The sequence below is a fragment of the Anthonomus grandis genome, chromosome 3, assembly GCF_022605725.1.
Source record: "Anthonomus grandis grandis chromosome 3, icAntGran1.3, whole genome shotgun sequence".
Classification (NCBI taxonomy): Eukaryota; Metazoa; Arthropoda; class Insecta; order Coleoptera; family Curculionidae; genus Anthonomus; species Anthonomus grandis.
The window spans coordinates 24,111,261-24,124,218 of record NC_065548.1 but is presented as its reverse complement, the minus strand read 5'-3'; the positions used below and the strand labels follow the sequence as shown (position 1 = coordinate 24,124,218).

General features: G+C 30.6%; 1 protein-coding gene across 3 annotated transcripts in view; it reads left to right on the top strand.

Annotated features, from left to right (window-relative positions):
* Positions 1-12,958, top strand: part of LOC126734675 (lachesin-like) — a 768,805-nt gene that overhangs the window by 690,313 nt on the left and 65,534 nt on the right. The window contains exon 5 of one of the 3 annotated variants that reach the window (XM_050438385.1): positions 10,459-10,506. The exons of the other annotated variants lie outside the window; for them this stretch is intronic. Coding sequence (XP_050294342.1) covers positions 10,459-10,506 — 48 coding nt within the window. The remainder of the gene's footprint in view (positions 1-10,458; positions 10,507-12,958) is intronic. 3 annotated transcript variants of the gene reach the window in all.

The following is a 12,958-nucleotide window of genomic DNA, read 5'->3' as shown; positions in this document are numbered from 1 at the left end:
TGTAAACGTCTCAAGTGTTTTGATAAAGCTCCACTTAGTGCAAGACAAAAGATAATAAGTGAGTTTAATTTACTAAAATCCGTGAATGAGCAAAACACATAGTGTGGACTTATTAGTGTCTAACGCAGAAGATGTCGCAAGATTACATGAGAGTTCATTTGCTTATCGTGTCAGAATCTTTTTAGATGGTGAGACAACAGAAGTACCAGTTTGTCTTAAGGCTTTTCTTTCCTTACATGGTATAACCAAAAAAAAGCTTGAAATTCTCCAGAAATCTTTAAAAATGTTTGGTAGCTCCCCAATTGATAAACAAGGAAAACACCTAAATAGGCCTCTTAAGGTGAAACAGGAAGCTAAAGATCTAGTAGTCAATCATATTAGTTCTTTCAAAGGACGACAAAGCCATTACAGCCTAAAGGATTCTTCAAAAACCTAGCTGCCCGAAGATTTAAATATCAAAAAATGTACAATATGTACAAAAATACCGTTACAGATCAAAAATATTGTATATCATATGAAACATATAGATCTTTTTTCTCACGAGACTTCAACATTTCATTTGGTTACCCAAGGTCGCATACGTGCAGTATCTGCGACGAATACTTGGCAAATATTAGGTCCCTAGAAGCCAAAATGAAGAATGTGTCAGAAAATGCCATAGAAAAAAAACAACTAGATGACAAAATCACTACCCTTCAACAGGAAAATCTACTTCACAAGCATAAAGCTGAAGTGTGTTATTGAAGAAAGAAGGCTGCAAAATTATCTAGTCGGGTAAATGAGAACAAAGAAGCAATATGCATGGATTTTGCTAAAAATCTGCCAGTGCCCAACATCAGCACAAATGATGTTTATTATAAGAGACAATTATCTGTATTCTCTTTTAATATTCATGTTTTGTCGACTAGTCAAAGTATTTTCTATACTTATCCTGAAACAAACGGTTGAAAAGGCTCTGACGATGTATGTTCGATGTTGCATCATTTTGTTTGCAACTTTCTACCTAGTAGAAAGTTGCAAATAGTAAGCAATAGCAAAAAGTTGCAAGTAGTTCGAGTCCTCGATATATTTTGCGACTCATGTGGGGGACAGAATGAGAATTACACAGTTATCCATTACCTCCATCACATTTCCCATTAGAGGACATTCATTTATGGCATGCGACAAGGATTTTGGACTAGTTCAGCAAAAGTCGCGTGTGGAACTTCCAAATGAATGGGCTGAAGTTTTCAGAGCTACACAAGTTAAACTAAATCCTTTTGATGTTAGAGAAATCACTTTCGATTTTCTTAAATGCTGGACTACACATTTTTCCAAACTTTACAAAAATAAGTGTCCAATGAAGATCCAGCCTATACGTGAACTAAAAGCCGTTAAAGATCATCTCAGGCTTGTCTACCATCGATCAACATGGAATGGTATGTGGAAATCGGCTGTTTTGATCGAACCGAAGAAAAAATTTATCAATAGTTTACCAAACAATTTGTTCGAATTACCAGGCCAATTATACAAAGGTACCTATAACTATACACATAATATTATTTTCCAATGTTAAGGATGTTTTATCTATTTGCAGGACTACTGCCTATAACACTAGCCAAGTACAATGACCTGCAGTGCTTAATGAAATTCTGTCGCAATCCAGCCGCTAGAAAATATTTCTCTACATTAAAACATACCAGAAATGTCAAAGACAAGGTTTCGTTTCCAAAAGCGTATAAGAAGCGCAAAAAAAAGTGTTTGAATTTTTTCTGTATCTTTCCCAATTAAATGAGAAATTCGAATTAACCTCTGCTTTTTTGTTTTAGAATTACTTGTGTATAAAAAACTGATGATACCACAAAACTTCAGTGAAAATATGTGACATTCCCCCTTCTTGTTCGTTACAATCTGTACTTTCTTCTTCTTTTTTGCTCTAAAAATTTTTTTAACTGGAATTTCATTAATATTTTCTCAATTCCAATCCCAAATAGACATGACAGACTAAGTCCATTAATACATTCAATACAAAGTAATAAAATAATAAGTTATTGGGTTTTAAAATTAAAAATTGATTTTCTGAAAATCAACGATTTTTGACATTCCCCCTTTTTAACCTGTACCCTTCAACTATTGGCAATCTACTTGATGAAAAATACACGGCAATCATAAAAGAACTAGTAATCTAGAGGTTACCATTACAGATGAATATATAGAGTATTTTAACATGGATTATAATAAATATTTTTTTATTATGTCCCAAGGTGTGACCAAACTCTCTAAGAGAACGCCAGTATTTTTTTATGTAATACATTAAAGTCAGTGGCTCTCAAACTTTTTTCTATGACGCCCCTTTTATAGAATCAAGAAGTAGTCGCGCCCGCTAATCCGGAATATTCAGAAACATTTCTTTATTAAAATAAAACATATTTATTTTCATAAATAACATATATTAAGTAAGCACTAATCGACTAATCTAATTTAATGCGAAGGTTGGTGCTGCATTTCCTTAACAAGGTTGGCAAGTCTTGGTTTTATCATTGAAAGTACGCAACGTAGACAACTAGCAATATCAAGCCGGTTACGTTTTTTTGTTTTAATTCCCATTAAAACAGAGAATCCTTTTTCACACAAGTAGGTCGTAGAGAACAATATATAAAATTTCAAAGCCATTTCCACTATTGAAGGATAGATGTTGAAGTATTTTTTCCAAAATGTTGTAATCGCTAAATTTGTAAACTAATTTTTTGCCTCTGAATCAGGTTTTGGCTTCAGTTTTGCTCAAGTCCATTGCTTCTGTGTTTTCAGTGAATTCTCTGGCAGGATGTTTTTATCGAAATTAAAAAGAATTGAGCAGATTTGTGATCTTTGTAGTCATATAAATTGGGAAAATATCCTTGAAGTTCATAGAAAAGGCTTCTAGATGAGATATAATACCAGTTTTAATCTCTTTGTTTTTACTAATAACACTTTTCATTATTAAAGAAGCTAATTTCGGAAATGAAAAAAAAATTCGTTTCTGCTTGTAGACGGCGTTTTTATAAATGCAGTTTTTCTAAAAAAACTTGGATAGCGTCATGATGGGTAATTATATTAGCGAAAATATTACATTATAATTTTAAATTAAGCATGTTTAATACCTCTAAAATATCAGCTAGATAAGTCAGCTAGATTTGGTAGTTTTCATCATCAAGCGGTTTTTAGAGTTGTTCCTTTTTTTTTGCCTGAGAAATTCATGTATTTTCATCTTTAACTCAAACAGTCTCGATAACATATTTCCCTTGGAGAGCCAGCGTACCTATGTATGGAATAAAAGTTTTTTATGTTCGGATCCTAAATCAGACCAAAGAGCATCAGACTGGTATAAGGGCACTATTTTACGTAAAATTGACAAGTTTAATAGCTAAATTTAATAATTCGTTAAAACATTTTGAAAGAGTTTTAGATGCTCAAGCTTGGCGATGTATCACACAATCTATTCCTCTTATGTTCCAATTTTTCCCTTTGTGACAAATTTAGAACGCAGTCCTAACATTAAAGGAGCACCACCTGTGCACGCACCAACCAGTTTCGCCTATGAAATGCCATATTTTTTAATCAAAGTCGAAAATTGTATTTATAACATCAGCGGCTTTTGAAGTCGTTTTTAGCTCCTGTGAGGAAACGATTTCTTCCGTTCAAACATCACCATTAATAAATTGCACATATACAATTAGCTGGCAACATTGTGCAATATCGGTACTTTCATCACACTGAATAGTAAAAAAAGAGCGATTTTCAGACAGCTTCTATCGTTTGAATTCTGTTTTTTTTTTATATTTTATAAATACGATGTTTAGTGTTATCTGAGAGTGAAATTTACGAAAGCTTTGAGTTACTTTCGAAATCGAGAATAATATCAACTATATTTAAAGGCCAAGTTTTAATAAGTGCTTTACAAATAGTATGCGGCTTCTTACCTTTTGCTATAAGAAGCGCCAGTTTATATGATGCTTCAAAAACTTTTTGGTTTGTTTGGGAAAATTCTCCAATTTTGTCCAACTTCATACGTTTTAAATTGTTAACTTTACACAGCCAAAAAAGATTGTTAAAAAGTAAATCCGAATTAAATTTTATATCAAGGTAAAGGCGTAGCGATCTCATTCAGCTCTGATAATCAAAACGAGGCCGATCATGATAATGCTCTAGCTAAAGCGAAACAGGTGTAGCCATTTATTATATGTTGTGTGTTTTTGTCAATGGTTATATTTAGGCTAATATCATATATTAAAAAGGGTTATATAAAAGTCATAATATTTTTGATTTTTTTTCTAAGCTTAATTCATAATCACTACATGGATATGTTGATGATATACACCTTTATTATAGTTTTTAGTTTATAGTTTTAATAAAGTGATGCAGCCGAAGCGAACTTAATTATAAATAAAAATTAACATTTAATAGGTATCAGAATTTTCAAATTCATGTAATCTTTCGGTAAAAGTATCAAGGTTGACTTAAAATTAATTTGTCCTTCTATAAATAAAAAAAAATCATATACGTCATTAGCTATAACTCTTCGATTTATATTTGACCCAAATATACGATTTAAAGAGCTCTTCTCTAGGTTATTATGAAAATCATATTATCTGCTATGAACATTTTAAAATCAAATAAAAATGTACTTAGCTTTAATCTGTAACAATCTCTGTTTCTGGTATTTTCAATACTAAATTAAGATTGTACTATTTATAGACCTTGCCTGATTGCTACTAGAATAAACCGAATCCAACGAGTGCGAAGAATTTGCTTTAAAATGTTTTAAGTAGATTTAAGCTTACATTAAAAAATTGAAAAAAATAAAAGTTTTACGATGGTTGCCCATGTTAAAGCTTTATAAATAATAACTTTACTTTTCAACTTTATTTAGTTGTCGTTTACTCATAACAGATGTACCGATTACTTGTGACTAAAAATTTATTTTCTTTCTGATATATATCAGATACCTGTTTAATGGCATAATTTAAATATAAAAAATGTCTTTCATCCCTTGAGGTAAAATTATACATATAATAAATAGCATTCATGACTCGCTAGTAATGCGTTCGGTAACAACTTTCAAACGAAAAGTAAAACAGCAATATTTGCAAGATTTCTTATCCTTTTAGTATCACAATATTTCTAGTATTTTATTATATTACTTGTTTTATGTGATTTGAAAAAGTTTAAATGACTGAAAGAAAGGAAAGAATAAAATAAAATAAAAAATTTAACGCGTCTGGACCTGGGTATTTTAAATCATTATGTTTTCTTATATTATATTAAGATGTTTTTTGGTGGTAAGTAAGTCTTAATTGTTAAGCTAGGCATATGATATTGTGAGTAAGTCCGACATGACGTTACTTATGGATGCGACCCCATATGGCGTGATGCGAAAGTCCAATCGTATCTAAGACCACTCCTCGCGTCAGCTCTGTTTATAATCTTCAGTCAAATTCATTTGCCTCACCAACCGAACTGATTCAAGAATGAAAGATTTTTGCATTTCCATCGCAAGATGGTCTGATGAATCTTAACATACTGGAATCTTCTTTAGTTTTTCAATACTTCCTAAACGCCAATGATTAGGATAGCCAACCATCTAGAATATCCCGACTAGAGCCTGGGCAGTTTGCTAATCAGATCTGGGTATTTGGCTCGCTTTTCCTGATCTTTGCGGTCGATGCTAGTTTCCAGTTGTACAGAAAACTCTATTACATATGTAAAGTCTCCCCTTATCAAGCAGAACGATGTCAGGTTTGTTGGTCAAGTGTTGTTAGCCTGTATTTTGTGTGAAGTAGGAAAGCGTCATCAATCAATAAATGCGACTTAGTGTTAACTTAGTGATCTTTCATTAACTTAGTGATGAACATTCGCAGGGAGTAGTCCCCTTTAGTGAATAAAATCCTATAAAAAGAGTTGATAAAAGCACTGTTTCTGTAGTGCTTCCAAAATTCCTTTCTGAGAAACACCTAAGAATGCAAAAAGCGTTTTATAAGTATTTTTACTTATCTTGACATATTGCACTCTACCAATGAGGTATAATCTTAAAGAACTGTAAACACTCTTGGATACTCCAAGTTCCACAAGCACATTAAGTACTAAATCATAATTTACCTTGTCAAAAGTAATTTTGTAATTTAACAGCGAGTTTATATTACATTAAAGTTACTTTTATTTAATATTGCATCTGTCGACTTATTTGGCATAAACCCAACCTGACACGTTGAAAATAGGTTTTACAAAACTTTGGGCAGGGCAAAAATTAGACTTACAGGTTTGCAGTGCTCACACTATTTCTCTTTAAAAAAGCCAAATACAGATGCTTTAAGCATTTTTTAAATCATGACAAAATATTTTATTTCTTTAAGTGCAAAGGGTTTTATGTATGTTTGCTAAATGTTTTTATATCCCCATTAAAGAATCTTGTTGCGGTTTTGTTTTCTTCTTTTCTTGAACCCGCATTTGGAGAACTCTTCTAATTTCAGTTCAATCCCCTTCTATAAAATGGAAGACAGGAAAAAACAATAGCCTAAATTTTACTTTGACAGTTACTGTTAGTCTGTTGTTCACTCTGGAGGAAGATATTCCTATTTAATGAGACGTCTCTCCCTCAAACCAAATAGAAGATTATATCAGAAAAGGTCAATAGGTTCGGAGTTATTTAGTACCTGATAAGTCTTGTCATCTTTGGGAATCTTATTCTCTTTACCAAGATCCATACTGTAGTAAAAAAGGAAGATACAGAAAATTGAAGTGCTAAGGAATGTTTTGAGTCCAACTGTTCTTCCTTAAATTCAATTAAGATGTACATTGTCGGGTTTCTCATAAAAGACGAAAAGCTAGCAACTGGCATGACTGACCGTTGGCCTTTTAAGGTTTCTAAGAGATATCATTAAGGTATGATCAACATAGGTTGTTGGAATGTGCTTTAGATCATATTCATCAGGAAGAAAGTCAGATTTTATTAATATTTAAATAAATAGTAAATTTAAGTAATATTTAAATAAAAAAATTATGATTCAAATAATTAGAATTATTTTGTATCCCATAAAAATATTTATCTTGACATTTTTGTTTTTATTTAAGAATCATCAGCATGAAATCTTATGAATTATGTATTACCACGCAATAATCAATTTTATGTAATCGCCCGTTTTCAAACTTTTTCGTTCCCTAAAACCTTACTGTCGCTTACTAAAAAGATAACTTTTAAATAAAGAATATTATGTTACGAGGTCCATCGGGATAGCTTTGCAAATATTTATTTTTTAAAAGTGTAAACACGATATTACACTATAACACACCGTGTTAACACAATAAGTGTAAACACGATTTTTGGTTTCAAGAGTTTTAAGTTCAATTTTAGTCGTATAATAATTATGTAAATTATTTACATTGAATTATTAAATGTGTCAAATTATCAATTTAAGCTGCATCAAGGTGTTAAAATGCAACATGTGTAACTTATTGAGCAATTACATTTAAGGCGAATTCACCTTTAATGAATCCTTAATTTGGCAACTGTAAATTATGCTTAAAACTTATATTTAAAGTATAGTTTGCAGCTTTTAAAGCTTTTCCAAATAACAGAACCTAATTTTATGAAATTGACCGGTGAGTATTATATAAAGGAATTCATTTGACAAGCCGGAACATGATAAATGTTGCCAATTTATGCGCTCCGGTGACACCATTGCAGATAATTTATCAGATCGATCGTCAAATTTTACTGAAATGTCACATCGCGTTGCATCTGTGTCCCGTAAACGCCCGCGAGATCGCAATTTACTTCGACCGTTTATGATTTTATCGTTAATTCTCAAAATTTACAAATAAAGCTTAGTTATGGTTAGGAATAATAAGATTATGGATTAGTTGATATGATCAAAACTATTTCATGCTAAAATCAATAGAGAATATGTATTATATGAGTCTTTAAACAAGTATATTTTTTTATATGAAGGGTGTCATTGAAATAGTGTAAAAAAATTGAAAGTATAAATAAAGCAAGATGGTAGTACTCCTAAATATATTGCGAGAAATGCATATTAAGGGTCACTAAAAAGTGAATTAAAAAAAAGATTTTTTGACAATTTTAGGCTTAAAAAACGAAATAACATTTCTATAAAAATAATTCTCTGTCATAAATTTTGACCCTAAATCAAATGGGGAAAAATTCTTGCAAGAGCAGAGGATTGTTTCCTGTTTATCATTTTTAACGTGTTAATGTTTTTTGTAACTTGGGTTAATTTGTTTTAAAATACATACATTTTCCTACAAAAAAAGTACTCTTATTGCACATCTCCCAGAGCAAAGATTTTCGAGAAAATTGAAGGTAAAGAGTTTTCTTTTATGGGTTGCTAATTGGCTTATTAATATAGACTTATGACATTTCAAAAGTAATTAATGATTAGTTATTATTTATTTTTTAATAATTAATTATTAAAAAATTTACATTTTAGAATGATCTTATAGCTTTAAAAAAATAAATCAAATGCAAAATTCCTTACTAAATGCATACTTATTTAATTCTTTAAAGATATGCGGTCTGATTACTTTATTTATTTTCTATGGATGGAATACACTTGCGTGAACTAGCATATAGGCATTTTATTTATGGAACAGCCAACGAAAATGATATTCTGGCTAAATGCTTTGATCTCCAACAATATTCAAATCATAGGGAACCGTGTCATCGGATATTTGCGAGAATTTATTAGCGCCTAAGAGGCACAAATTGTGGCCATTATTTGATGGTACGTACACCTGACGTTGACAAACAAACTCATCTTCTGTCATATGAAAACTGATACAAAAACCTCTTTTTTGGCAAACGTTTTACATACGGATGAAGCTGGGTTTACAAGAAATGGTATTTTCAATGACCATAATACACATCACTGGTCCGATGAAAACCCTTATACTGTTGTGGAAAGTAGATATCAAAGTCGATTATCAGTTAAGGTTTAGGTGGGAATTCTTCGCAATGAACTTATTGGACCATTTCTTCTACCCCTGACGGTACTTTTAAACCTTTCGAAAAGTCACCTATTCTTTACAATAATAGACATTTTAGACTAAAAGGTCAAAGTAACCTTAATTTTTTAATATACAGTGTGGCTCTAAATTGCTTCCCCCTCTTATTTTTAAAAGCGTTTATATAAAAATTTGAAATTCGGCACACTTCATTAGAAGCCTAAATACTACTTTTTGGTCCCTAGCTCATTTTGCAAAACTTTAAAATGGCGGCGCGACTCTATTTTAAATTGAATTAAATAGAACATAAAATCAAATAGAAAGGGGTTATGCGATACATCGTTTGAAAGCTCTCACTCATTTTCCAGAGCACAGAGGCAGATTATGTATTTTATGCATAATGGTGCACTAGCTCATTTTCCGCTAGCTAGGAGGAATCATTTGGACCAAATTTTTGAGAGGCATTGAATAGAACAGGTCAGCAAGATCGCCAGATCTTAATCCACTAGATTCTAGAAAACTTTGGTTAACTTTGAGCCGACTAATGCTGACAAACAATTACGGCAACGCATTATTTACTTTTTCAATCAAATTAGGACAACACCAGAGATATTCGTTACGCAGATCATGGAAAAGAAGAGCAGATGTCTGCTTACAAATTAATGAAATGAACAAAAATTAATTAAGCAATTCATTATTTTAAAAACGAGTGATTTTAAGTGATTTTGGCTACCCATCAGAGCATTTACTTTACCTTCAATTCTCCCGAAAAACATCGCTCTGGGCGATAAGGAACATGTATGTATTTTTTTTAAAATATACCCACGTTGAATTAATTTTTTTTAACTTTTCATAGTTCCTGTAATAAGTCTCATCCCTTAATTTGCTTGCAATCGACAAATAAACATTTTCACACCTCATCAGATTTTAAGGGAAGTAAAATTGTTTTTATTATTTAGTAGAAGACCTGTAGGGACGCCAATGGCAGAGAAATTTTTTTTGCACATTTAAAAATACCTTTAATGCAGAGAATACATGTACCAAATTTAATAAAAATCTCTACAATATTGTTTAAGTTAATTATTAAAAAATTGATTTTTTTTTAAACTCAAAAGTTAAGATGTTTAGGAATTATGTTCATATAAACTTTTTTTCTTAAAATGGGTCCAGAAAGCACCCCTTTAAATATTAGTACGTCTTTAAGGAACAGCCTATAAATTTATTTATTATTTATTGTATATAAGTAGTGCATTTTCTATAAATCTCATATAATGTTTAATTAATGTGCCATTTTTTTATTTTTCATACTTTTAGTTTGCATTGACATATTTGTACATAATCTACATACATTTCAGTTTTAATCACATGAGCAGCAAAAATCATTTCAGTCAGACCTTTACGCTAAACATTTTATAGAATGTTTATAAATAGATGTAATAAGTTTAAATCAATAAAAGTAAGAATAACTGATTTTTGTTGCAGACTTGAATACCTTGGCTGCTACACATCAAGACTCAAGATTCGTGAAAGGTACACGTATTATTTTTGTTTTATTAGCTACTTTTTTTTCTTTTATGTTTAGTAGGAAGCTGTATTATTTCGCTTGTTAACTATTTTACACCTATAATATATAAAAAATATGTAGGAAAATAGAAAAAAAATATTTAGGTAAAAGAATATATCACCAGAGTTAGAAAATGAGCAATAAATCACAATTATTTTTGGTTTGGCATATTATTTATGCAATTTTTTATTAAAAATATGATCAAATATCTAATATTATTAATAAAATGTATGGTTTTACTAAAGTACGTTTTGAATTCATAAGGAAATTAGCATCCGGTCAGAATTAAGGAATGTGTCAAGTTAGTCGAATGTGGTAGTACAAGTACTTGCCACAAAATTTTCTTAAGTATTGGAACTTAGTAGCCTAGTAATAAATGACAATCATTTGTCATTTAATTTGGCAATTTTCTGGTAAAAATAGGATTAAATATTTATTGGTATTAAAGATTTATATGGATTTACTAGAGTACTGTTCAAACCCATGAAGAAACTAATTTTGAGCTAGATTAATTACTATGTTCAAGGTTGTTTTAGCTGAAAACTGAGGTTATGGTAGACGAAAAAGATTTCAGATCTGTTTTGTCAGACGAATTGGTAATAAGCAATGGGATTGAGGTAGTCAAAGGCAGCAGACATGTATTTATCATTGTGAGATTTTAATAATTATTCTTGGAATGTGGAAAGGCTTTCCAAGATAGAGGAATTTCTAATAGAATAAAAAAAGTTGATTGATCATTATATTTTCTTAATCTGAAATCATTGAACATGACAAGTGGCCCAAATGGGGAAGGCATGGATTTGATTAGGGTAAACAGATCATAAATTTGTAAACCCGGATTTTCAGGAATTAAACAATGGTTAGAGAAGACCAAGTTATTTTTTTTATTTTCTTTAGTATAAGCCTTGATGCATAAGTTCTAGCTGTGGATAAATAGAACTCAAATTATTTGATTTTTATTGGTTTCATTCAATGCTAGATTAAGGTAAGTCTATGATTTTTGGGCAGAGTAATGTAAGAGCTTCTATTGGTTCAGTTCAAAAAAGTTTCTGAGAAAAATATAGAAATTTTATTATTCTTCTTCATATTAGGCATGAAAAATAATTTTTGTCTCTCTTAATATTTTCCATAATTGATTCAGTTTAAAGTAGTTTCTAAAAAACTAAAGTATATGCGTATATATTTATCTTGTAAATACTACCAAAAATAAGTCCCCTTTACAAGAATATTTTTATCGGACTTTTAATATAATTTTGTATATGAATTGTCTTAAGATTCGTGGTTTATTCAAGCATAAGTTTTTTTTTCAAATACTTAACTTAAATTAGAATTTATAATGCAGGATATTTTAATGTTTTTAAAATTAAATGTATTCCCGAAATTTCATTGCAAACATATAGAAGAATTAAATGCGTAAGAATCTTAAAAAATTGAGACAAAAATTTTAAGCTCAAGTAATATGTACAGGGTCTTTCCCCATATATTGACCCCCCTCCTACAGGGGTAATGCGAAAAGTTAAAAAAAATTTAATACAAAACTTTTGGGGTTTTACTTTAAATTTTTGAATCCGATGTCAAAATTTTTTTTTTCGTTTAGAAACGTCAAATTTTGACAGATGATCAGTTTTTTCTTATGAAACACCCTGTATATGACTTCATAGTTAAAAAGAGCCGAATTTTCTGATTTTAAATATATATAGTTTAACTATATTTTATTAAACCGTTTCGGAAATATTGGGCTCCAAACTTTAAAAAAATAATATATTGAAGATCTTGGTAGGCGCTGCATTGTTATTGTTTGACATTTATTAAAAAACAAATCATTCAGATGACATTGTCATTTCTTGTTGGTTGATCCATAAATGTTAAAAAATGCCGTACAGTGATGAAGAAAAATGTGACATCGTCCGTATATTTTATAAAAATAATAATAACGCAAATGCCGCCAGAGAGGAATAACGTCGAACCTTTCCTTTACGTGCCATTCCGGCAAAAAATACGTTTAAAAATATAGAACGAGCATTTTGCATCAGGAAAACTCTACGAAGAAAACGTCAGACAGTTCTTGTCGATCCAGAAGAAGAATTACATATTTTGCTATATTTCGAAGGTAGGTCAGTTTTTACTAATTTTTGAATACATTTAGATCTACGCTATCATGTTCGGGCCTTTGTATCCCTTAAATTGCCCATCAAAAATATTGAATTTCTTTTTAGAACACCCAAATCATTCCATAGAAGATGAAGAATTTACTTTGATCGATCGGCCAAAAAAAGTTATTCAACTTTAAAAAAGTATAAATATATTGCTTATCGAATATTACCTGTTCAAACTTTAAGTGTAGAGCAAAGAAATAAACGGGTGAAATTTTGTCAAGAGATGCTTATGCTAAAAGAAGAAGATAATAACGTTTTTAAA